Genomic DNA, 27,429 nt, shown 5'->3' with positions numbered 1-27,429 from the left:
CCCACTTCTCCAGCCTGTCCAGATCCCTTTGGATGGCTTCCCTTCATTCTTTTGTTATCAACCGCACCACTCAGCTTGGTGTCATCTGCAAACTTGCTAAGGGTGTACTCAATCCCATCGTCTATGTCATTGATGAAGATATTGAAAAGGACCAGTCCCAAAAAAGATCCCTGAGGGACACTGCTTGTCACCAGCTTCCACCTGGACATAGAACCATTGACCACTAATAAACGAGAATCACAGAATCATTAAGGTTGGAGAAGACCTCCAAGATCATCTGGTCCAACCATCCCCCCCCCACCAATGTCACCCACTAAACCATGTCCCTAAGCCCCACATCCAACCTTTCCTTGAACACCCCCAGGGACGGTGACTCCACCACCTCCCTGGGCAACCCGTTCCAATAATGCACAACTATAACATTTTTTACAAACCATAACTGTGTACACATATGGCCCAAGGTGCTAGCCAAAAAAGTTTTTTTTTTCTCTTTTAAATATAGAAATAATCACGTTATGTCTAAGACAACTGCAGTCGTCAAAAAAGACATTTTTTGCATCTACTCATTGTGCATCCCAAAGATCTTTGCTTGCTGTGTTTCTTCAAAAAGCAATGCTGCTGCACCTTCCCTGAGCTCTACTGAGGGTCTTTGATGAGTTTTCCATGAATTTTGGTGCCTGCTAATGCAACTATGGGTCTAGACACAGAGTATGTTAATTTAATAAGTAAGTACCTCTGGCATTTACATCTTCATGGAATTTAACATGAAATTGGGAGGCTGCCATCTGCCTCAGGTGACGAAGAGGAGCTGTTCAGCGGTATTGCCCAAGCCTGCCTTCTGTGTGTGCTTGGCACTCACAGGGAGCCCCTCTCTGATACTGCTGCCCCAAAGAGTGTCATCGAAACCCCATGGGAAGCAGAACACCTAGGCAAGATGTTTAGGGATTTCTCTTTGTATCCCAGCATCGCTCAACTAACATCACATCTGGATTACACTGCTGCTTTGGAGCTTTTGAAAATGTGTGTTCCTATCTTGGAGCTTGAATGAATGTGATACATAGAAAACTAAAAGGAATTTTCAGTCTATCAGGCTGAAAATGAACAAATTAAGTCTCAGGTCTTTGGTACATAATGTTGTACTCTTGGTTAAAAGCAGCAGCCAGTGAAAATCAGCCTTGCAGCACCAAAAATCATTATTTTTATTTAGTTCCTCTCCCTTCTCTCAGGAAATGTGCTTTGTTAATATATATGCATCTAATATATATGCTAATATACACACACATCTCCAGCAGCTAAGATTCCATAGCCTCTCTGGGCCCTGTCTTCAGTGTTTGGCTCTCACTGTCAAAGATTTTTTTTCTCTAACTGCAAATATCCCTGCTGCAACTTGTAGAATGCACTTACACATCACTCACAAAAGCAGTATTTTCACAGTGGTTTGTTGCTTCAAGTCACGGCTTTGACCAGAGCCAATAAAGTACACAAATACTCTAAGTGTAATAACAATGGTAAAAAGTGACTTTATTTTACAAGTAAAAATAGTATTATAATTACTGAGAAAATAACGAGGTTACAAACACTGCACATTTTTCTAGCTAGAATTTTATTTTTATATAAAAATATTTCCAAAGGCCTTTAAAATAAACAATCTATGATCAGTCTTTAATCACATTACACATAGTTAGGGTTTCAATGATTGATAATTTGAAAGTACAGCTGAGGTCCAGAGCACATCATCTCAAGTTGTCCACTTTGTAGATGAGAGATGAGTTGGAGGATGTCTAATTCGAGCCTGTGCAGTAAGCTTTTGTCTGAGCTGTCTGACTTCCGCCATCAGTTCCCGCTCTTGGCATGCCAGTTCTTGTCTTCTAACTGAAGACACTTAAATGCAAGAAACTCAGAATTAATATTGCAACTGTTTTCCGTAAATAACATGAATGTTTATTGGAAAAGAGGAAACTCCTGTAGAGAAACACTACATTTTATTACTGAATACCGTTGTATTTGAGACAGCCCTACAGCCTGCAAAAGCAAGGAACAGTTTTCTCCGAGAGTGGTACCAGGGCAAACTAAGTTTTGTTACAAAAAGGTCAGATGTTGATGGGGTGCTATGGCAGGTCCAAAGAAACATGTTTCCTCTTGCACGCAGAGTTTTATAGCTAAGATACAAGTGTGTGCTTTCATTGACTAGGACAGCCCTCAGGAAATTACTGAAGACTACTTCTTGACTATAACTCTCAGTAGGATTTTCACGAAAGACAGTTCTACACATGCCCAACATCCCCAAAATCACACAAATATGAAGACACAGAAAAAGCATAGGTAAAATTATCGGGTCAGAATGGGACTAAACTAGGCTGATGTTTAAAATGACTAGTCTCATAACGTGACACGCCTCAGGCACTTCCTACCTGTGCTATTCCTGGTAGTGATTTTTTTTTTTTAAGGTGTGAAGTAGAATACAACAATAAACCAGTCTACTGTCCACTAAACATCTACGTGACTAATAATGGCTCTATCACCCATCTAGGTGTTCCAGTAATGCATATAAAGCTAAACGTGAGGGAAAGGAGGGCTGTAACTTAGAAACTTACTGTATGATGATGACTCTGATGCAGACAAATCATTCAAACACACATTTCCAGACTTTGGCACCTGCTGGAATTCTACCCCTCTCCCTGTACGACCAGCCTTTAAATCGTGCAGCCTCTCTGTGGGAAATGGAGAGAAGGTGTCTTTGTAAACTCTAAGTGTTTAAATTCCTAGTGAATTTTTCTTGCTTGAGGTGAAACAGTTTTTCTGCAGGAAGCAAAACTGGAAGGAACTCAGTCCTACTAATGCCAAGTAGAATTTCCTCAGAATCTGAAGTCAACATTTTCAGTCTACGGGTCAAAGGCATGCATCACTGCACTTCATTTTAACTAATGACAGTTGCACATGTGCTGTTTCTTCCTATATAATTAATCTTCTAACAAATGGGCCACTAAGTTCATGCGGAATATGTCGACTTGTACTTGCAGTTTTAGAAGGAGACACCCATTTTAATAACTTACAGTTGCAAATTACTCAATATTAAAACCATCAGGCAAATTAGGGCAAAGTCAGAAAAACTTTGCCGAGAGCAATACTAATCATCCAGTCTTAACACTAATCGCTAATCTTGTGTGTGTGTGAGGAGATGGAAGAATAAGATAAATATCTGCAAACCCACCCAAATGCAGCATTTCAGAAGGATGTAGTGGCCAGTCCTGGAAGGACACAAAAACCTTTTTTTTTCCCCCCCCTCTGTGAACAAACACTTGGCAAAGTCACTTGTTGGTAGTGAGTTTGCTTTTCTTTAGGTTATTTGACAGAGGATTTCTAAGGGATGAGAGTTTATGATTGGTTTAAGCTGACATAAGCCTGTGCTCCTACCAAAAATGCTGTTCCCATCCTTTCCTTCGCTCCTGGTCACAGCACTGCCTCTGTGCTGGCTCTGCAGCTCAACACTCTGTGGTGCAAAGTTAGATCAGATGTGACTGACGTTCTAGTCCTGGAAAGTAAGGACTAACGTGCAGTCGAATAAGCAAGCCGTTCTAGCCTGTCGTGTAGCCTAGGAATAACAGACCTGACGCAAGAGGGTATGGGAACATGTGTCTGGCACAGGAAGAAGGAGGAAAAGTGTCCCTTCTGATGGCAGCCTACAAGAGGACACCGTTTATGAAATCACAGGGATTTGGAAAATCCTACCTTGTGAAAGAAAGAAATATGTTAGCATGAAGACGACATTATGGGAACAAAGGAAAGGAGAGAAAATGAGAGTTTGTACTCCATCTTGTGTCCTTTAACTGTATGAAAACAGCTGGGGAACTTAATTCTGCCAGCTCATCATGTGATTGGAATTACAGTTAGGCTGGAACAGTACTGATCAGGTTGGAGGCAAGACTGATGTCAGTGGGACAGTCTGAAAGATACAAATGCTTGATGACAAACTCCCATATAACCTTTGGTGAAACTGTTTTCACCCGTATGAAAAATATCTCTGCCTCTATCACAGGCAGCCCAAGCAGCAGGTATCCTCTAGGCAAACAGAAAATTACAGGCTGAGGTTTCCAATCTGATGAAAAATCGGTGTAAACTATCCTACGTTTTCTGTTTATCTGCCCTCCCAACAAACAATACAAAATAATGTACTGGGAGAAAAAGTATCCTCAGTTTTGGGGGTGCATGAGGGAACTGCTGGGAAACAGAATCGCACCTATACACAGGAGTCAAGTAATTCAATGGATCATTTATGTTGCTGCATCTGATGGATATCAAACTGAAGTTCCTTTCCAAGGCTGGCCTTACATATCAGTTACATGAAAGAATACTGCCAAAAAGCGCTTATATAAAGAACTTTATCTCTAACGTTAGATACTTTGTTTGTATTCAGTTGATGAGTCCAGGCCTTCATGACTGATACCCAGGAGAACTGCATTTTCTCTAAACTCACCGAAAAAGCCATCCTCTCTTTGCAGCTTTTCAGCCAAATCTAACGCACCGTTCATTTTGTCTTCTAAAAACTGCTTCCTGTGTTCATGTGCAGCAGCAGCAGCCTTCTGCTCTTCCTCCAGTTGTGCTTTTTTCTGTATAACTTCTTCCCACTGTGCAACAGAGATATTTAAGTGCATCTTCGACACATGTATTACAGGGAAAAGGCAACAAGCAAAACCATCTGGGTTATTACAGACTACACTTCATCCTTAAATCAAAAGGTATGTTATTACACCGACTGAATGCTTCCTTTTTGAAAATTTTCTCCTTCGAACACCTGACGAAAGGTTAAGAGTCTTGAATTAGAGAAAAAAAATGAGAGAAACTTACACAATTAGGAATATGCTTTCCTAAACCTAAAATATCCTCATTAATTTGCTCTAGTGCTTCCAGAAACTTCTGGTTGAAACTGTTCTTATTCAAAACAGTTCTTATTCAATATTTTTCAGTTTTATGCCATACTATGTTAAGGGCAAAAGACAGTTATGTTTGTGCCAGTCCCCCTTAGGAAAAGAAATAACGCAAATACCTTTTTTTCTTCTGCCTCCCTCATGGCCTTCAGCAGTTCGGCTTCTTTCACCCTGTTGTCGTGAAGGAGCTTGGCTATCTCTTCATAACGCTTCTCACGGTCCTGATCGTCGTGCCTTAGTTTGTGCAATGCCTGCAACCTCCAGTCGACCTCGATGCATTTCTGCTCTGCTTTGGCTAAATTTTCTTCAGCTACCTAAACAAAACATCTTTCTTACCAGGAATCCACTTACTTTATTTCAAGTACACAGCCTTACATACAGACAAAGAAAGATCTTTTGCTGTCAAACTCGTGTGTCCTGCAGCATTGCTGTTAGATGTCCCTAGTAGGAGACTGCACCTGCAGTGCCACTCCCCCATTCATTACAGCAAGCTGTCACATCTGACAGGATTGTTTTCTGCTTCTTTTACACCCTTGATATTCTTTCTCTCCCCCAGGGCCTTTTAAATGAGACATAAGCTCACTCCACAATTTTGGGGATTTTGCTTTCCTACCATGGATTACATATCATTTCCAGGTGCTCTTAACATAAGAGCGATACCTGAATGCCAATACTTCCACCCACATCCATCTGCTTCCAAAAATTGAAGGCTGTTTACAAAAATTCAGACCCATATGTTTATTTCTAGACAAAATATAAATGCAGATGCCAAGCATATGGGTAGTGGGTTAGCTGCAACTATTTTTCCAACTGTGCAGTTACAAGTTCTGAGCTTGAAAATCTGAACAATTCCTAATGCCAAGCCATACACATTCATTACTGTGATCAGGAAGACAGCTTCTACAGCCGAATTTCCTGCCAAGTACTATCAACTGAAAGTTCCTTTGTGGCTTACTTTTGTTTTATTATGGTTACAAACAAAACATGTTCCTTAACAGGAGGAACTTACTCTGAAGAGCACTTTTGAGTCTTCTATTCCTTTTAAGTTCTGGAAAGTGAAGGAAAATTAATACTCATGGCAGTCCCAGAGAATTTCAGTATTATATAGCTGCTTGGACACTTCAGTCAGATTTTTGAAAATGTCCAAACTTTTAGCATGCCATCATGATCTATTAATACAGGTAACTAGAAACTAGATTTTCTTCAAAATATTTTCACATTTACTCATACTAGCTAATTGCAATTAAAATGCTATTAACTAGTACCACTTGTACTAGTTAACACACTAACTTTCCCAAATTCGTGTTAAAATCCAATCATCTTACCATCTGAGCTTTCTGTTTTTCTTCTCGATCTGTTTCCACCAATCGTTGAACAACGTGATCTTCGAGATCTGCCTTTCTTCGACTGGCATCTATGTCTTCTTTCATTTCCTGTGTGGAGCTCTCTTGATCTTTGATAAGATGCTGCCAAACACACCAGCATAAATTATTGTTGCTAAGCTACTTTTACAAAATTACCACTTTGGTAATTCTCTCTTTAACATTTATTAAAACTTCATTAAACTAGTATTTGAATATATCCACACATCTCATCCCACTGCGTATCATAACCTACCATAACTGTTCAAGAAAGTGATACTCCCTGTTGTTTTACCCACTTGGAATTATGCTAAGCCTGAGTCAGCACAGTGATCTCCCAGGTTTATACTGATGTAATTCCATTCCATGGATTACAATGGAGCATGAAAGCAGAATTCCAACATAAATCAATTAGATTAATCATGAAAATATTCTCCATTTTCATGGCATATCTTAGCCAAAACCTCAGAATGCTTCACAAATATAAATCATGCTTCATAGCACAGGGACTTAAAATAAACACATCTGCAGATTGAATGCAGAGATGATTTGTCAAAATAGTACAAATCAGCATTAGGTCTAGAAAGATAATTTTAACTCTTAACAACTTTTCTTCACATTCATCGGGGCGCATCTACAGTTTTCTGAAGAAGGCACAATCCCCTCCCAGACCTGCTGGAATCCGTTGAGCTGCGTCAGCAGGGTACTGAAGCACAGTTAACATACACTGCCTCTCAACGGGCCTTCAAAGATTGAATATAGACCCTTGCTGACAGCAGTAAAACAGTTCAGGGCATGGGCAGTGAAAACCTGCCTGTACAGGCTCTTATGGGCATATATCCTTGGTTAGTTAAATAATTAGTACCTTTCTAGCCTAAAGAGGATGGTCACTGTAGAATTAATTCCCCTTAAACAGCTGACTTTTCATGTACTGGAACACCAGTGATCCTACCCCGGTTTGTGTTTTGTAGCCACAGTACAGCTGGCGGTGTATTTAACAAATAAATGCTAAAAGAAATTTAGCCCAGTTATGGTCAGCACGAATTATAAAAAGTCCATGGCCAAAAGCTTTAAGAAGTCAAACACACGTTACTAAGTCTTTGACTGGCAGCCTTGTCAACCATTTTTATTAACTCACATTTAACTTTGCGTTTGAACAACTACTTAATACAAAAAATAAGTATACAAAATAAAAACCTTTAATACTAAATAATGATCTTTTTGGATTACAATGTATGGCATTTGAGAAAGGAATTGCACCTTCCCCACAAACCATCCACTCCTTTTTGCTTAATGATGTTGCTGGCAATGAGACATTCTTTCATCCACTACATCAATCTGTCACACTGTTCCCTTCAGAAAACGGAGATATATCTGGATACCACAGATGAAAAGGTGGGAGTTTTGGGGATGAGGAACATATTGTTATAGACTTTTTTTCTTATTTACATGTTTCTCGCTTCTCTCAGCCAGCTGAGTATACAGATAAAGCCTGCATCAACCGAATGATGCCTCTGCTCAGAAGAAAAATAAAATGGGGAGGATACAGGCATTTTCTCCCAGAAAAATGGATAACAGTGAGTACTACTACTGCTTTTATTATCATAGGGTTTATTCTAAAAAGGGTATTAAAAAAGGGAAAAAAAATCATCTCAATTTTTCCTCATATTGTCTGGTTGAATGAATACAACCAAATCTGAGAACTGCATAGGAAGAACTATTAAATATAAACATCTGTACAGTTCCCTAACAGTTACCTGTTCAAAAAGCTGTCTCTGTGATTCAAGTTCCATCTGTCGTACTTCTACATCTTGAACGGTAGCAGCTGTTTCTTGTTCTCTTATGGATGCCTTCAGGAGAAGATAAACACATGAAAACAGTGCAAAGGAAAAAAATCTTCTCCATTTAAAAAATAATATCAAGAAAAATGTCCAAAACCAGAAGCAGCATTCTACTTCTAAGTTCTAGTTAACTTTCTGTTATATGACGAACAATGGAAAATACTGAAGATCAAAAGTACAGGGCAAGGGAGAGAAGAGGCAAAGAGGCACAGGAATAGTTTTGCATTCAGTCACACATTAGGGAAATGTCAGGCTTGATCTAGTGCTAATAATCTGTAAGATGCAGCTCCAAAGTGAATAAAAGCTCTCTAAATCCTGTGGAGGACAGTAGAGATACGAAAGTGGCCACCTGTGTTGAGCTGCAAAAAAGAAACTGACAGTTCCCTGAGTCAGCAAAGTGTGGTGCTGAGCTGCAAGGAATGGCTCTGCAAAGACTCGGTTCATGCCCATGAGGTTCTAAAGCTCGTGCTCCACTCTGCGTCTGCATGATGTCGTGCCTGAGCTAGTAACCCTGCAGGAGCAGAGCCAGGCTTGGCCAAAGGCTGTTTCAGAGCCTCTCAATCAATGGCAGAGTTAATTTGCAGCCTGAATACAGCCCACAGACGACTGTTAATTGACTAGTCCTTTAAGGAGCTCATTACATTTTTCAGCACTGTTGGTATACAGATAAATCTGGCTTTTCCCAGGAGTTTTGCCAGCTAGAATTGCCCTAAATTATGCATTTATCACCTCATGCTAAATACACTTTTGGACTCACAAATCACAGTATATGAACTGAAAATTTAGTTCTACATTTTTTCTTGGTTATTTTTCCGAATAAACCTTCGAGAAAAGAATTGCTTGAGCAATACTCAGCTTTTCTAGCAATTTCATCATCAAGACGTTTCAGTTCCATTTGGCGCTGATCTTGCTGGTATTTCAGAAAACGCCTTCTTGAAGCATCTAGAAATTGTAGTTCCTTTACTTTCAGTTCTCTTTTCACAGCAGCTAGTCTTCAAAGACAAAATAAAAAGAAACATGGGAACTTTTATGACCTTTTATAAAAGGTCAGTAACAAAGAGCACAAGCTTGCACCACGGTCACCCATCAGTTACTAGGAGCTAATCTCTAACTTGTAAAGCTTAGGGAAGTTGCTTTCATTCTTGTCAACTGCCCAGTTTTCATTTACAAGACGAAATTAAATTCAGAGACACACAGACATCCTCTAATGGCAATCTCTCCCAATTAAGCTTTGAAGCCCTGTGCTCTGTTTCTGTTGTACGTTAATAAGCACTAGTTTAGTATTGTAATGATCCAGAGCTGGAAACTATTCCTTAGAATAATTGCCAGTGTCCTGGTACCTCTTTCAGCACAAAATTAGTCCTATGTTTATTTGCAAAATATCAAACTCTTTCAAGGAACAAAACCACAAACGCAAGAATTACTTGGCAAAGAAAATCCCACTGCTCACTTTTTAAATAAAAGCCTACTTTGTAGGTTACAGAAGTTCAAGCCAAGTATCACTTTTAGTTGATCTAAAAACCTGTGGAGACATTGAAATTCTCAAACCTTCACAATCGCAAAACATATGAACTACGGAATGACTTTGGTACTATCTCAACTCTTTACTCAGCAACTGAAAAATAAAGCCTTCATTTTTCTAAATCCACTGGAAATACAAGAATGTGTACAGTATAGCATCAGTACTCTGAGACTGTAAATGACTCTTGTATTTGCAGTTTAAGTCTGCCCACGGCCTGAAGTCTCAGCGTGCAGACAAAGAGCAATTGGCTGCCCAAGAGCATTCGCAATCTGAAGAGACCAGAGAAAAGACTGGGAGCTGAGACAAAAATATGAAGTGTCTTGGCCTCTGATCTGCTGTATTCCCTTGAGCATGGCAGTAATACAACCCAGATCTCTTCATTCCCACACCAAAATCTGACCCACCAGACCACACTGCTTTCCCACATTTCAATTTATACAAATTAGTGGCCATTTCTCCTTTACTCATGGTTAAAAATGTAATAGCAGGATACTGTAGCCAGGGCCCTAATGTTTCTTATATTGTAATACCTTTGCCTCTGTTCTGCCAGCTTCTTTTCTTCTTCCAGAAGCATTTTTCGCCTTTGTTCTTCAGCTTCTCGAAGCAATTCCTGCTTTCGATACCAAGCTTCATCTTCTGCCTTCCGTTCCTGTGCTTTAGCTTCTAACTCATGCATTAACTGTCTAAATGGAAGGAGATCATCTGTTCTTATATCACGACAAGTACCAAGAAATTACTTGATTACTTTGAAATCAATAACTGAAATGTGATTCATGAGACTATGACATCCCCTTTATGTACTACAGAAGAGTGAGAAAGATGAGAGACAGATGAGAAAGAGCTACAGTGCTGACTTTTACAGACAACAGGGCATTTCAGACAAATGCAGACATCTCCACATTCTTAACAAAAAATGGTTTCTAAATGTCTCTCGAAATCATGGTTCCCACTGATTTCAACTGCAAGCTCGGAATTCCTGGCCCTTCACAAAAAGTTGGACGTGACAACATGAACAAAAGTTTAGGTTCTGACTTCTAAGCTTTCAACTTTGAGGACTGGCAGCCCAGTATTTAGACCACAAATTTAACTTAAAAAACGCGTCAAGCCAAGTAACTATTTGAATGTTAAAGTTATCTTCCCCATTTTTTTTATACGTATTGCCTCCCTATTCTCAAGCATACACAACATAACAGAAAAAGGGAATTGCGTCCACCTGTCCCTCCCACTTTGACACCGTCTTCAACTTTCCCATTAAATACCTCTCTCTTAAGTATTCAATTTCATCCTGTCTGATCCTCTCCCATTCCTGAGTTTGATAATCCACAATGAACTTGGGATATTTATTAAATACAGGGTACTGTCCTTTTGTAAGTGGTACGAAGTCATCAAGCACACGTTGTGGATGGATATCTGGTGGTGTAGCCTCCATAAAATGATAAGCTTCTTTAATCACAACGTTAATGTCCAGGTTGTTACGATGATGAAAGAAATACTGTAAGAGACATGTTTCCATTTACATTCTACAAAAGATTAAGCAAGTTTTTAATATACTTATGTAGGAATAATTAGGTAAATTAGCAAGCTCTATATCCCAAACGTTGATTAAAAAAGTGATTAAGTTGGCCCTACTGATTAGTAAAGTATCATGGGCTCAAGTGACTTGGCCCAAACGTCTTCAATTTCTAGAAGTATACTTGGGTTCTTTTCCTTTCCTTCCAACGACAGTTGTGAAGAGATTTAGGAACCTAAGTGTGATGTAAGAGCGTAAACTGCTCAAAAAGACACTCCTACCACTGGATAGACCTCACTCAACTTTTAGTGTTTAAACATGAACCACAGAAGTTCCTCTTCTAGCAGGACTGTTCTTCCCATCAAAGATCTTCACCAAGAAAGTCTTTCAGTTAGTTATTGAAATAATGTAGCAATAATGTTGTCTGATACTTGTCAAATTGCTCACAAGCACATTTTCAAGGTGGAATCCTTTGTCTACAGAGATGTTTTCATGTAAAAAAATCCTCCTCCTCCCTTGTAAAGCTAAACATAAGAAAACATTTTAGCTTAGCATCAGAGAACATCAAATAATATTGCCTGACTTCATAAATCTGAAAGCAAAATAATGAAACAACATGACAGAATTACTGTCTTTTGTCTCCACACACAGAAATCAATATTAGAACTCCAAATAAAAGGCAGAATTATTTTGTGGTTGATGAACCATTGCCATTTACTAAATAACTTTAGTGGCATTATAAAGGTTATGGAAGCTTCTAGAGATCTTGTTGCATGAAACTGCAGGAAATTGCTCAATGTTTTATTCATTTACGTACATTTGTCAGGTACCAGATGACGTTGCTCAGAAATGTAATAATACATTAATATGGAACTGAAACACCTCCTTCAAAACTCCGTAACAACAGATAATGGTGTTTCACACTTCTCTGTAGCTACACCTTCAGGTGACTGACTTCAAAAAACACATTTACCTCAAAATCCTGTCTTTGATTACAGTGAAGCAATGGAGCTCTGGAACATACAATATAGGCAACAACAATCATTAGGAAGTATGAAGGATGGTTAGAGAAGATATTATCAAAGACTTTGAGCCATTCTTCTCTTGTTAGAACCTCAGAGAACAGGGTTTCTAGAAGAGGCCAGGCATAAACCTACATCATTTGGGAAAATTGAAAAAACAATCCATTAGTAGAATTTTGCTATTTCTTTCACAGAAATAATATAAAATTTTCTTGCCTTATACCACGAGTCTAATTATTTATGAAAGAAACAGGAACTAAACCAGAATATTTGAAGATACACTTTATTCCCCACTATAAATATTCAAAATGAATATGGGGTAAATATACATAATTTTCTTAATTCCCTGGATGTGTTTAGCTTTGTGAAGCTAAAATCATCCTTAATGATAAACATGTATAATTATGGTTTTGCCTTACTTACAAAATTCATTCATCACACCTACGTTGAAATAAATAATAAAAAAAAAAGAAAGTAAAAATACATTTATAATTTGGCCAGTAGATTTTCAAGCACTGTACACTTGAAAGGGAAGATCTCTAAGAACTACAATAGCATATACATGAGATTTATGACTATGCAAAAAAGAAAAGTTGCAGGAAAGCAATGATATATTCTTTATACTCCTATATCATTCACTATTATTTAATGAAAACTCCTTCAATAAAAGAATTATGTCAAAATAAAACACTAGTGCACTATCTATCATTCACTGCAATGACATTTCATATACAAATGTAGGCTAGAATGTTACCTGTGAGGTCACGTTGTATTTTATAAAATGCTGAAGTAGTTCTTTGTCATGATGTGCTAAAATATTTTCCATCATACTAAGGACATTAACTGGAGGATTGGGAAAATACTCAAACCAGTGCTGACAAAAATTAACTAAAGAAGAAACAAAACAAAACACAATCCATTGTAATCCAGAGAGGAAGACTCTTGACAACTTTAAGCTTTGTTTATAATGTCTGTGAATTTAAGAGGAAGTTTTAAGCGAAGTCTATTTAAGGCATTCCTATCTCTCCTACCATTTATTCCTACACCATTTCCACAGTACGCTGCTCCTCCAGCTGCACTGGCATGAGTGTGTCAGCACGCTGTGAACCAGCTTGGGAAACTAATCTGGCTCAAAGATAAAACGAAACGAGTCTGTGTGCTGTGTGGCTAGGTGGTTGGGGGCAGATGGGAATACTTAAGCCAGTTTTTCTGTCTCATCAAGCTACAGCCTGGATCAAGTAATTTTTAACATACTAAGAATAATTTTGGTAAACTTGGGTACTTATTCACTAACAGCATGTGTTTGCAAAGTGTGTATGGATGCTTGGCAGTACTTATCTTCTGTAGATTTAGAAGCAGCTGCAACAACTAATTTAAGTGTAGTGCACTTTAATTTAGTATGTTTTTTTCAGATGACAGCCATAGAGAGCTTTCAGCCAAATGTCTAATTTTGAGGTACCACGTGTTTAGGACAGCTAAACACAGTAAAACTTTAAAAGAGATCATTCCCCTTTGATTGGGGTGGGCTTGACTACTTTTCCCATGTCTCAGATACAGATTTTAGTTATTAAATATGATGCAATTATGCAAGATACATTCATTTTTCATGATTAGACTTTACAAATGCTGTAAAACTGCTTGGTTTTGCTACAAATACTGCAAAAGGAAGTCTAATATCTTGTTTTGATTTAAAAACAGGTTTTGGTTTTAAACGTGCAGCGCTACATATTAATTCCTGGCAACACCTTTAAAAGAGAGTCTGGTGACATCTTAGGAAAGCACTTCATTTCATCAGGAAAAACTCTTTTGCATGGGAAAGCTTAAACATGTTGCATCATATTTGACTTCTGAAAATCGTTGCTTACCTACCTACTACTGTAGCAACAACTTCAAAGCAGATCAGCTGGTTGTTCTGGAATAATTTTACAAATGGGAATGCTAGCAAAGGAATATAAGGCGTCTCACCAAAGATAGCAGACCAGTGAGCTAGAGCTGATAAGGTCCTGCATATAAAGGCAAGAAAAAGTGTAGAAAACATTGGTCCCAAACCAAACAAATGCTTTTTAGAACTATCATACTATCATGTAAAATGTATCATGTATCATGCTATCATGTGAAATTCAAACTAGATGCAGGATTATACCGGTTATAAAAACAAAAATGCATCAGGGCACTATTTCATTTTAGACTTTTCCTTCAAGCTGATTCCAGCTACTGCATACACTTCAGATCAATATATGAAAATATAAAGCTGTAATATTTAAGTAGATATAAATATACATTTTACCTCTGTAAAACTCTCAGCAGTTTCCTGCTTTTGATCGGATACTCATTCTGAATATTCACAAACGCACTGTGGGTACCCTTATCTATTAGGCTACTGAATGCTAAGTGGTTTTCAGGAAGTTGTAATAAGGAACGCCAAACAAACATCCTGTAATTAAAATGGAGACTTAGTCAAGCAGCTTCTCTTTCATAGGCCAGTAAACACACGCAAATTGATTTAGTGCAAGCATGAACATGCACACAAACATACCTGTATTTTGCTGGATATTCGCCGTATCCTTTCAACAAAGCCTGTAGACGTTTCTTGTTTAATCCACCTGGCAATTCATTCTACAAAACAGGGAATCAACGATAAATCTAAGGATTTCTTGTTCTTTACCTCCTTCCTTGCACAGTAGCTAAATAATGAAGCTCTTAGCATAACATTAAAGAAAAACTATAATGTGTACAGCTACTTTATCCCAGGTATTTCAACAACGAAGATCATTCATCTCCTGCTGAAATCAAACAGCTGACATTGATTTCCAGCAAAAGCAGACAGACCCTGACTGACTAAACTATATATAAATAAATGATGGATATGGTCAACCAAAGAATATTTACATAAGAAATGGATTATGTTCTGATGAATGTCACAGGAGAAAATATCTATATGTGTGTGTGTATATATATATATATATATTTGCAGATATGACTATATATATATATCTAAGACTCAAGATAAAGAGATGAAGAGAAGGCAGCACAATGATGAGGGAAGGGAAACAAATGTACCGATAACGCATCATCTGACCAATTCCAAAGAATGAAACAGCTTCTAGGCAGACACCTTAGAAGTGCAGTTTGCTAGCAGGGAAGCAGATCAGATCTGCCAAATAAGCAAATGTGTCACAAGTTGCTTGAACAACTTCAGAGGTACCCAAACCTGACTGGAGGAATGGTAGCTCTGGCTGTGTCACATAATACAGGCTGAACAGCGAGCAGAAATACTGTAAAGCTCCCTTAACTCTGCTCAAATGTCCAAGTGAATCAGTGCTTGAACTTATTCTCTAAAGTAAATGGCTATTTTTTTTTTCTTTTTTGCAATGAAATTAGAATGCTGCAGACTGGAGAACAAAACATTTGCAATTTCCTCCTACCTCTTTATTTTCAAGTGATGTGTTTGCTTGCACTTTCAGCAGTCTGGTTTGAATTTTGTTTCCTTTGGATTTCCAAGGCCGCTCTGACCTTCCTGAAGTCACTTTCATCGTCAGCTTATTTGCCTCTGACTTGCACTTGGGCCAATCCTCCACTACTTTGAACTGGGGTGGTGGAGGCTAATATTAAGCGAAAATAACTTGGTTAACATTTTGTAAGACCGAATAAATCACACTATAATTTAATGTTAACTATTTTATATGCTATATCCTTGAGCTTGATGGCCATACCATGAAGAAGAGAGCCACATTTATAACAGAAACAAATATATATGGTCTGAATACTCCTGAACATGTATGCCAGAGAATTAAGCTGCTAGTAATAAACTAGCAAGAAGTACTGTGAGAACGTTTATTTAGCTTCCAAACGTCAAATCAAACATCATGTTATTTCCTTGTTTAATAAACACTAAGATACAATTGGGATAGTATAAATGTGTACCACGTAGCATTCTGGTTATTTATTTTAGTATGTTTCTCAATGTTACTAAATACTTTGCATTTCTATAGCACCTGTTAGAAGGAACACAAGAGACCTTTACAAACTTAAATTAATCATCAGTGTCAGGTAGGCATTAATTCAATTTTGGAGATTGGGAAAGCAAGGAACAAAGTGGATATCCCAGTTCATGTCAACCCTGCAGCAAAAGTGCAAATGGAATGCATGTGTGACATCTTTACACATCCTTCCTCAGCTCCAACTCCTTCATTATCCAAAGCTGGTTACTGTTTACTTCAAAGACGTGGTGATTAAAGATATATGGAATTCTGGATTTAGAAACCTGACTCCCATTAATAAATTACTTTAATAAAATAAGAACTGGTATTTAGAATGTTTGTTATTTAGGAAGGATTAGGAGTATGATTGTGCCATAATGATGGATGCTGGTATCCAATAACACAGCAAGAAGAACAAAATCACAGTAACAAAAAGACCATTCATGCCTGCAGTTTAAGAGAGCATTAGCTGCAAAACATCTTCCTCGTAGGAAATGGAACAGAAGCAGCACAATTGTGCTGTTTCCATCTCCCCCCAAATGTCATTACAAAGTAAAATCGGTCCATATAAATCACTGTAGAAAGAAATGCCATCTCCCCCTCCTCCCAAAACCAGAAACACAATGATGCACTTTGAAAACACCACATTACCTGACAGGCTCGAATAACAATGAAGGGAACCCAACAAGCCACTTTTTCTGTATTTGTAGTGTTAAATATGACACTGCCACACTTCTAAGCCAATGATACATCAGCAAACTACTGCTGATACAAAAGTTACGCGGACAAGTGTCACCTTTAATAGGATTTACTGCAGTTATGAGACATGTACCGTACCTTATTTGCTTCCTGAGTCAAAGCTTGGACACTGTATAAATTGACACTACCATTTTCCATTACTGATGCAATATACCGTCCATTGGGGCTAATCGCTGCTGTGCTAATTCCCTCTTCATGACTCCCAATGGCAAAAAGCAGTTTGCATGTTTCTATATTGATAAATCTCATAATATTATCTTGACTTAATACTCCAAGGACCTATAAGTTAAAAGGATTCATCAGTAATGCTGTCAATGTAAACCAAAGAGGAATACTAAATTAAGGACTGACATTCCATTAAACTGTAAGAGCAATTGAACAAACATTCAGCACTGTAGCTTTCCTCTTGTATGGTATGGGCCCATCTCCCCACTGTCCCCAAAAAGCCCTTAGAGTACTTGTGTTGCCTTGAGTAACCAAACATCCCCCCTCAAGTTTTATTTACTTATTAAAACTGACCTGATTGGAGCCCCCATCAAAACTGTCCGGGAGGAATTCCAGATGGCGAACAGCTCGTACTTTTGTAGGCATCTGGATTATTTTTATCAGCTGCTTTGATTCTAAACACCATAAGTGAAGATGATTTGATTTTCCACCAGCTACAAAAATCCGGCCATCTCTGGATCACAGAGGAGGCAAAGTTTCTCAGTATTCATCAGAATACTATAATTTAAGCTAGTATTAGCTACAGAGATCATACATTTCTTTCTATGCCCTCAAATCACTTGGGAATCTATCATTATTCCTGTCATACTCTCCTGAAAGAACAAAATAGCTCCTAAATAATAAAATTGCTTTTGTAATAGATGAACCTTATTTTAGTGGTCCTTAAATTAAATTATTTTATTTCAACTACTATGGGACTATAATAAAAACCGCTATTGACCCTTGCTGCAAGCGTCAGTTGTAGCAGATTTCAAAAGCTTATCATAGCATATAGCTCAATGCTTCCATAAAACATGACAAATAAGAAAAGAAAAGCGGTTTTAATATTACAGGTTTTGTAGTTTGTCTTTAGAATGTTTAAAATAGCAACTTACCTGGTAACTGCAAAGCTCTTGTAAAGGAATGTAGAACCTTCTACTGCAGTTGGCAACTGGTATTTACAGTGCAGAGTATCAAATTCCCATGCAAAAACAGAATTATCTCTGAAACAGCTGAGGATGGTGTTACTCAATGGAAGAAAAAAAACCTGAAAGAATATGAAAAAGAAAAAAATGGAATGACATTGTCAAGGAATTACCTTTTACATTGGATCAAAGTGAATGGCAGAACAGAACAGAGCAAAAAAATCCATGACAGTATGGATATTTTGGTAACTGTGTAATGCAGCTGCAATGCAAGGCTTTGATCCCACAGTGGGATCCTTTCTCCTGTAACAGACAAGTCTGCCATGCTCTCCCTTGCACTGGGTCAGAACTTGTTGTACCTTTTGCTAAGCCAGTTTAACTCACCAAAATGACAGAAATCTTTACCTGGGTTATTTTTGTGACTGTCTTATGGAGGGTTCTGATGAATGCCAGAGAGGGTATAACACAGGTATTGGGAAAATGCACCCAGCAGCAGCAAAGGATGGGAGTGAGGAGCCAGAACTGCTCACTGAGCACTGGAGGGTTTTGAAGAGCTTGCTGCATCTTCTACAAACTAACTTCAGCTTTCAACAGCTTGCAAATGTATTGTGTGAAGCACTAACCTTCAGACCTAAGCTCCTTAATTTTACATACAATTATTAAATGTTATAAATATTGTAGAAAGTTTAGCAGTGTATTCTGCAACTACGAAATGCAGAGTTTGCCATGAAAGCAAATAAAATCAAAAAGCTTGTAAATATATTTTTTATTATTCTGAACGGGTGTATTGTTTATGTGCAATTCCTTTTGATAAAAAAATGGATTTTTTTTACATGTTGGGATGTCATCAGATACATTCTTGCTGAATGACAAACTACTAGCTTAAACAGAGGTTCTGCTTTAGCAGCAGCACACGCAGCTTCAGCTAACTCCCTACAGCTATGACTTTGAAGGTTAAATTCCAAGTGTTTTTGGCTATTTGTTCATTGAGGGACTGACTACCTGAAGGGTTCACTAGCTGACATTTACAGTCAGTGCCAAGAAATTCAGAGTTTTGGTCCAAATTGTTCCTCTGGGCCTTGAAATCTGGATAAATGGGACAGGATTCATGTTGCTGAATGTCAGTGGCTGAAAGTTGGATGTTCAGCCCAATTCAGTCACTTGACAGTGAGCAGAAGTTACCTGTGAGGAAAACGTCATTTCACCTACCACAGTAATTTCTGTTCAGACAGACCGAGCTGCCCCTTCTCCCTCAGGGACTGAGGAAGCCTAGACAATGAAATGAGAGTAAATGCCTATCGTGCAGATGGATGAAGTTAAGCAACATGATTTCCACCTTTTCTTACTTCCTATTATCAAAAAAAGTCTGTTGCTCCTTCCAACAGTAAACGAAGCCCTAGGAAGGGTTTAAAGTTGCTATTTAAGTTCTGGCAAGTTGGAGTAATGAGCAGTTCCTCGTTTTCTGCTTTGTCCTAGAAAAATACCACAAGCTGGTCACACGCAGCTGCTGAATGAGCAGCAACGCTTTGAAAATGGTCATTACAGATGTTTTTTCTTTAGCTCTTCTTCCTCATTTGTCTTTTTTTCCACCTGCCATTCTTACAGCGTGCAACTCAGCCTGTCATATTAACTTTGCTTTGTCCCATACCAAATGAACAGAAGGTGTGTTTTGGAGTGCAGTCTGGGCTTAAATAAAAGGGTACCCCAAAGAACTCTACAGACTGGTGTGAAATTAACTAGCAAGCAGGAGTCCAACTTTGGACAATGAGCGTCATGGCTGTGTCTAAAAATAAATCTGATCTTTAATAAAGCACTATCTGTATATCTGGAATCATGGCATAGGAGTAAACAGCATTATCTCTATTCTAAAGACACCAAAATGAAATCCAGATAAGATGGATTACTTGCATGAAGTCCTATCAGGAATTGTAGAGCCAAACCAAAATTGCAGGCTCTTGCTTCCCAAACAGTGATTTATTCACCCAACTGCAGTCACTATTGTTTGGATTTAAAAGTTTGTTTCTGCATTGTAACATCCTGATCCTACCAAATTCCAAAAGTCATTCATCAGCGAGAAGCCCCTGCATGTAGCCTAGACAAAGAAAGATGAGCAGCAGAAAAATCACAGAATGGTTTGGGTTGGAAGGGACCTTAAAGCCAACCCAGTTCCAACCCCCTGCCCTGGGCAGGGACACCTCCCACCAGACCAGGCTGCCCAAAGCCCCATCCAGCCTGGCCTTGAACACCTCCAGGGTTGGGGCACCCACAGCTTCTCTGGGCTGCCTGTGCCAGTGCCTCACCGCCCTCTGAGTGAAGAATTTCTTCCTGATATCTAATCTAAACCTATCCTCTTTCAGTTTAAAACCACTATCCTTTGTTCTATCACTACATGCCCTTGTAAAAAGTCTCTCTCCGTCTTTCTTGTAAGCCCCCTTTACACATTGAAAGGCTGCCATAATAAAGATCTTGTAGACTAAAGAAATGCAGCCTTCTTTGGAGAGAAGACTTGATAATTATTTTCGTGATGTGCACTAAAGAGCAGCTTTAATACAGCAACTAAAAACGTATACACAATCTCCTCCAGTAATTGCCAGGTGACTATTTCAGGCTGACAAAATTCCTGCCTGACCTAGTACAGGGTGAAAGCACTCAGATGAGGATCCTCATTCTTTACAAAATCAGCATAGCTGTTCAGTGACCAGTCTGATGAGAACTTCGGTTTGAAGTGGTACGGGTACGACTATTCACTGTAGGGGCAGCACGTGTGCAAGCACTGCTCAGGCACTGCAGTGGTGCTTTCTGTAGTACAAATGCCCAAGTCTGACGTTTGGTGGCGCAAGCAGACCTATTTAAAGAGGCATAACACCATGGTAGACCTATTTAAACCACTCCCTGACACAAACCTACTCTTTCTCCTCCCCTGTGTTGTTCCAGTATTGGTGCACAGCGAACCAAACCAAAGAAACCACTAAGCTAAAATGCAGCAATTTCTTTTTGCTGAGTTACTTCTCAGCTTGTTTGCTCCTACATTCAGTGCTTCGTGCACACAGGAGGAAGAGAAGCTTTGGAATAAGCAGCTGAATGGGGTAGGTGGTGGTGACTAAGTTACCATCATCACCCCCAAACTGTTTTTTGAACAACACCCTTAGAATCACAAATTCATTCAGGTTGGAACTGATCTCCGAAGGTCATCGGTTCCTTTCATGTTCCCAGCAGATCTCTGCAACTGCTGACCACCCACTGGTCTGGGTGATGTGACTGGCCAACAGTCAGGGAGATACACCCAAGGAACGCAGGAAAGATTCTGCTGAATTTTTAAAAGTATCACAGTCATAGAATATCCTGACTTGGAAGGGACTGACAGGGGTCATTGAGTCCAACTCCTGGCTCCACACAGGATGACCCAAAATCAGACCCTGTGTCTGAAAGCGCTGTCCGAACGCTTCTTGAACTCTGGCAGGCTCAGTGCCGTGACCACTGCCCTGGGGAGCCTGTCCCAGTGCCCGACCACCTCTGGGTGCAGAACCTTTCCCTAACACCCAGCCTGACCCTCCCCTGTCCCAGCTCCATGCCGTTCCCTCGGGTCCTGTCGCTGTCCCCAGAGAGCAGAGCTCAGCGCCTGCCCCTCCGCTCCCCTCGTGAGGGAGCTGCAGGCCGCCATGAGGCCTCCCCTCAGCCTGCTCTGCTCTGGGCTGAACAAACCAAGGGACTTACTTCAGTGCTCCTCACACATCTTGCCCTCTATTTTCAAGTACTGTGATTTTAGCATGTGGTATTACTCCTGCTGAGGTATGCTTGCTTGCCCTTTAGCAGTTGTTCTTTACTCACCTTCTGTATACCCACAGAATGACGAACGTTCAGCTTTCTTTTCCTTTGAAAGGTGTCCAAGTCCCAGAGCTGCGCTGTATCAGTGGAGGTAGTGATGGCATACCTGCCTGAGCCATTGACCGAGATGGAAGACACTGAAGAATCATGTCCTCTCATCCAGCTAACTAGCTCCTTGGTTTCTGTGGGAGTTGATGGGAAAATAAAGAATATGAAAGTCATTCCAAGTGCAATGACTATTACACGCTTCATTGCCAGCACTATGCTGTGAAAGGGACTTTTAATCACATCAGGTGTACGACCATTTTACCATCACAATCCACCAAACAAGAAACAAATATATCAGTCTTCAGATTATTATTATACCACAGAGAAACATAACCTCTTCATCTCTAAATAACAGGTTTAAGTAACAGATTTCATAAATTATTCTCAGCTCCGCACAGAAATCCAACCTGCACAGGCTTGTTTAATTTAGCCTAAGAATCAATCATAAGAAATCATGAACGTTAAGATCAGGTAAATTCAGCATGCCTTGTGGGCAGATTATCTGATGTGAACACCGGCAGAAGGATCTAGAAGTTGAATATTCAGAAGGCTGAACGCTCTAGTTAGAGTTCTCCACTTGTTTTGACTTGTGGACGATCCGTGTGAATGATTACGCAGCTATTTACAGGTGCAAGGAAAAAAGGTTTAATGACAATGGGCAATGCCTATAGAAAAGTACAGTCAGAAAGCAACACCTCATTAACTCTTTTAGAGTCCAAAACATTTTTCTGCTGTGCTCTGCACGCCGAGGAAATAGCTCTCTGACTACATTGTCTCCCACTGGTGACTGTGTGACCACTAATCCTTCCTCAGCAACTGAACTGCAGTTGTGGCAATCAGACTACGTACGCGGGGCAGTCTGCCTGACCGCCCGCGGGGCGCTTCCAGCCGACCGACTGCTACGGCATCAAGGGTGGGAAACGGCTGGAACGCAGCTCGCGAAGCCTAACAGCCAAACTTGCTGCTGGGCTTACGGAGAGTTGAGTGTTCAAAGCTGTTGTCACACGGGAGGATGACATGGGATTGCAGAGAAGGGCTTCTGAGGTAGGGGATGGGGCCCACCGACTATTATCTAACACACCTCTAAGGGTAGCTCACCCAGCGCTGACTTACATGAAGATCACTTACATTTTAAAACGTTCTTCGGTATGATTTGGTATCTGGAAAAAGAGCCATAAAAACATGCAGGACTGTGGGATAATTAGCAATATTTCTCTAAGTGCATCCGAAAACAAAAACTTACCGTGGTTGAAAGGAAAAGCCAGGAGGATTTCAGACCTTATCTCCTACTCTTCTTTTATTTTGGGAAACATTGTTACTTTAAAAACTGCACTAATAATATCAGCCTCGAACCGCCCAAATCGCAGGTAAGTGACTCCTATGGCTTTTTAAAAAGACTTAAGTCCAGACGATATGAGACATTGCAGTTACAATTTTGACAGGTTAAGTGAGGAAGAATGAATTGTCAATGCCCTTCACCATTCAACTTCCAATCAAGTCAGAGACACACAGCTAGCCTGCAAAGTTAATTTTAGATATTGCTTTTGAATAACGATACAGATCTGCTGGCGTTCTCAATACAACCGACAATTCTTTTAGTATATAAGCTTACTTTGTTTACAGATTTTACTGTAAACATAGTTTACAACTGGTTCAGTTGCAAACTAACATATTGTTGACTGATTTTGCTTTGATTTTATATAGAATACCTTGTTCTAAAAAAAAAACAAACAACGAAACATGTATAGATTTGCGTTAAAAAGGTAAAATATATAATTGGGATCCTGTGCCAGCCTTCAGCTAAACAGATGCCTGTGTGACTCAGTGGGAACAAGAAGCTCTGACAAAGTGAAGGGTTTATTTACCCCCGGGACCATAACCCATACAGGCCTCACAGGTCTCAACTTGTGGTTTTTTTGTTTTCTTGGGGGTGGTGGTAAGAACACAAGGAATGAGATGCATAAAAGACTTCAATCAATTTACAAAAAATTGAGATTGAAACTAAAATTATAAAGGCTTTCATAACTATCTGGATAATAAACCTTTAAATTTTGCCTTACCCGTATCAAAGCACTTAATAGAATAGTCTGCCAAAGCCACCAGGAATTCTGTCTTTCTGCGAAGATTAAATGCCAAAGCAGTGCACGCCTGCATTGTTCGCTGAACAAGGTTGAACCTATTTAAAAATACACGGCCTCATTGTGTTAGCAAACTTGGGGTCATTATGTCAAGTGAAGTAATGGCTTAAACAGCTTCAACATATTTCACCAAGAAATAAATTAACTCAAAGGAAGGGAGCAAATAAATCATATCTACTTATAACAAATACAACAATCAGTGCTGATACTGTACAATTTAGTAGTGTAAAACTGAAAAGACATTAATGTACTTCTGCAAAATGACGATACCTGGACTAATTCGTTGTAATTCATGGCTCATATTACTAATTGATCAGTACTGGTCACAGAACAACTTCATTGGTAGTCTTTAATCACTGAAGGTCTGTGAAACTGCTGTTTGTTCGGTTTACAATTACAACCCTCTTATCTTTTTGGAACAGCTACGCTAATAAAATAGGACACAGGAAACCTACATCAGACACTGGCTGGCAGCTTCAGCTCTGAGCAAACCTCCATCCATCTCCACAGGCACAGAAACCTGAGGTTAAAACCAGACCTGTGGCACAGTGGCAGGCAGGTTCCATGTCCCTGAATGTTACAGACAGCATGATAATTACAATATCTTGATATAAATATTCTTACCTGTTTCCCTTCAGGTCGAAAACATATATATTGCCTTGGTGGTCTCCGGCAAGGAGGGAATCTCCAGAACTGTCAAACGCCACATTCAGAAACCGTATCGTCTTTGAAGGAGCTCCTGGGGCACTGTGAGTTATATTTACTATAACTCTGTGAAGAAAGCAAGCAAAACAACCTTGTTTAGAATTGTTTTTATAGACATGCATTTTTCCACGACCTAGAATTTAAAGATTCCTAGGTTATGGTTTTAGAATTCTGATCATTCCTGGTGTTCTATGAGAAATCTTCCATGAAAAACATGTATTTCTAATATTAAAAATACACTAAATAAAGGAAGTTGGAAGGTAGTTGGAAGGTAGTTATAGTCAGGAGATGTTAAAGAAAGCAGGCAGGGGGAAATTCACCATCCATGGTCCTTTTATGTGGGCCCGAGTTCACTGATTTTCATTTATATTATTGAGTAACAGTAACTTGTATGCTGGTGTATCAGCTACCAAACTATCTGAAAACACAGCCCAGTGCCCAGCAAGGAGCCTGCCTCTTTGTTGTCACTGTAAAGAAACAAGCTAGAGAAAACTGAAAAGCTGTGAATTACTGTTAAAAACAAACAAACAAACAGGAACAAACAACACTTGGATTAGATGTGGAGAGGTTGGGGGATAGGGGAATCCGTTTTAACGCCACTTCTCTCCAGAGTCTTCAAAAGCACAAAGCAAGCCATCTTTATCATTGTTCATCTGAGGTATTACAGAGCAAAAACTACTGCCTTCTCACGTTCCCTCCCTGCGTCACGCTGCTAGCATAAAATGAAGCCAGATGCAGAACAGGACCCCATGTGCAGAATGAGCCAGAAATGGATGGTTTTTCCCAGGAAGCAGCACAGTAAGATTTGGGAGGCCTGCTGCTCCTGGATTTCTTGGATAATGCTGGGAAAACCAATATTTTGGGAGGCTGGATTAAGGACTGCAGGGCCCTTACAGAACACTGTGGCCATGGCAGTGTAAAATCCTGCTATCTACCTGCTGTCAGGAGAGCAGAATATGTAAGCCAGCGCCTGCATGCAACTGCTGGTGTATGCACGAAGTGTGAGTGAACCCCAGGAGGGCCACGCAGCTATTGCACAGGCTAGAGATAAAAACTAATTGTACTTTGTCTTGCTATGCCCATTCCTTTCTGGGATAAAGGGGAAGGGCCATAAAAATGAAATTAGAAAGATAATAAGCTATTTAAATTAACAGCTTGTGATAAATTAGTATCTTTAGCATCATAAAAATACAAAGTGTGACTTCACATTTCCCATGTCAAACACCACAAAGGTATGCAAAAACAGCATTCTTACTGCTCTTCGGTTTGGGACGGACAGTATTTCAAACACTTTTTAATTAAACTCTTGTGGGAATTTGCCCTTGGTATTTAAGGAAGTTAAAAATAAAAACAAACAAAAAAACAAATTCGGGACAATTCTGACATTTACAGATTCCAAATAAGTTATTTTGAGCATTTAAGCTCAAATAAAATAAGCTATTTCAGGATGCTTAACTGGTGCACCATTAGAGATGTTCAGCCTTCGGAATAAATTACGTGTAACCCTCACATCTACACCCGTCTCTGAGGCCAGCACCTCAACACCCGTGTACTTGTATTTAGCACTTTAGTGATGTACATAGTGATGTTCTGTATCACTGATACGATCTGAAACATCACATGACCAACTACACACTTCTGGTTACACAGAGGATAAGGTGTAATCACAGAATCACTGAGGTTGGAAAAGACCTCCGAGATCGTCTGGTCCAACCACCCCCCTACCATCAGTGTCACCCACTGAACCATGTCCCCAAGCACCACGTCCAACCTTTCCTTGAACACCCCCAGGGACGGTGACGCCACCACCTCCCTGGGCAACCCGTCCCAGTGCCTGACTGCTCTTTCTGAGAAGAAATGTCTCCTCGTTTCCAACCTGAACCTCCCCTGGCACAACTTGAGGCCATTCCCTCTGGTCCTATCACTGGTTACCTGTGAGAAGAGGCCGACCCCCAGCTCCCCACACCTTCCTTTCAGGAAGTTGTAGAGAGCAATGAGGTCTCCCTGAGCCTCCTCTTCTCCAGACCAAACACCCCCAGCTCCCTCAGCCGCTCCTCACAGGACTTGTGCTCCAGGCCCTTCACCAGCTTCGTAGCCCTTCTCTGGGCACGCTCCAGGGCCTCGATGTCCTTCTGGTACTGAGGGGCCCAAAGCTGAACACAGCACTCGAGGGGCGGCCTCACCAGAGCAGAGCACAGGGGAAGGATCCCTGGTCCTGCCGGCAGAACACTTCCACTATAAACTACAGTGTTGCCCAATCCCTAATTGCCGAGGTGAGGCATTGCTCACAGCGCCGTTACACTGATACAGCGACAGGTGGAGTCCAGTGAAGTTATTTCTCCTGCTTTGATGTTTTAATACCTGGGGGGGGGGACTGGGTGCTGGCTCACCCAAATGCCCCAGGCGGGTCGGAAAACCAGGAAATAATTCAGGGAGAATTCAGGAGGGATTCGGGAGGAATTCAGGACAGTTCAGGATAAATTCAGGAAGAGTTAAGGGAGATTTCAGGAGGGATTCAGGGAGACTTCAGGTGGGAAAGGTCCCCTCTGGGGGCCCCTCACCGGGCAGGCCCAACTTAGAAACCAGAGGGGCCGCCCAGACCAGGCCTGGACGCCTGCAGCTCACCCACCGGGCCTCCTGCCTGCCTTCAGAGCGATTTAATT

At 40.0% G+C, this 27,429-nt stretch overlaps 1 protein-coding gene across 5 annotated transcripts in view; it reads right to left on the bottom strand.

Moving 5' to 3' along the window:
- Positions 1-1,495: 1,495 nt before the first annotated feature.
- TBC1D31 (TBC1 domain family member 31) overlaps positions 1,496-27,429 on the bottom strand; it is a 26,537-nt gene continuing 603 nt past the window's right edge. For 2 of the 5 annotated variants that reach the window (XM_048049421.2, XM_066990702.1), the window contains exons 2-22: positions 24,686-24,832; positions 23,984-24,099; positions 21,879-22,057; positions 18,021-18,172; positions 17,440-17,599; positions 16,999-17,199; positions 15,607-15,783; positions 14,718-14,797; positions 14,469-14,633; positions 14,051-14,184; positions 12,936-13,069; positions 12,133-12,312; positions 10,909-11,141; positions 10,180-10,332; positions 8,984-9,119; positions 8,044-8,136; positions 6,251-6,391; positions 5,045-5,239; positions 4,475-4,625; positions 2,595-2,711; positions 1,496-1,881 (exon numbers count right to left, since the gene is read on the bottom strand). In XM_048049421.2, the coding sequence (XP_047905378.2) occupies positions 1,739-1,881; positions 2,595-2,711; positions 4,475-4,625; positions 5,045-5,239; positions 6,251-6,391; positions 8,044-8,136; positions 8,984-9,119; positions 10,180-10,332; positions 10,909-11,141; positions 12,133-12,312; positions 12,936-13,069; positions 14,051-14,184; positions 14,469-14,633; positions 14,718-14,797; positions 15,607-15,783; positions 16,999-17,199; positions 17,440-17,599; positions 18,021-18,172; positions 21,879-22,057; positions 23,984-24,077 (3,018 nt within the window). In that variant the 5' untranslated portion in view covers positions 24,078-24,099; positions 24,686-24,832 and the 3' untranslated portion in view covers positions 1,496-1,738. Of the gene's footprint in view, positions 1,882-2,594; positions 2,712-4,474; positions 4,626-5,044; positions 5,240-6,250; positions 6,392-8,043; positions 8,137-8,983; positions 9,120-10,179; positions 10,333-10,908; positions 11,142-12,132; positions 12,313-12,935; positions 13,070-14,050; positions 14,185-14,468; positions 14,634-14,717; positions 14,798-15,606; positions 15,784-16,998; positions 17,200-17,439; positions 17,600-18,020; positions 18,173-21,878; positions 22,058-22,409; positions 23,945-23,983; positions 24,100-24,685; positions 24,833-27,429 lie in introns of those variants that run through there. The other 3 variants (XM_066990703.1, XM_048049413.2, XM_066990704.1) reach the window with 3 other exon arrangements.

The sequence above is a fragment of the Anser cygnoides genome, chromosome 2, assembly GCF_040182565.1.
Source record: "Anser cygnoides isolate HZ-2024a breed goose chromosome 2, Taihu_goose_T2T_genome, whole genome shotgun sequence".
NCBI lineage: Eukaryota > Metazoa > Chordata > Aves > Anseriformes > Anatidae > Anser > Anser cygnoides.
This window is presented reverse-complemented; position numbering and strand designations above follow the sequence as displayed.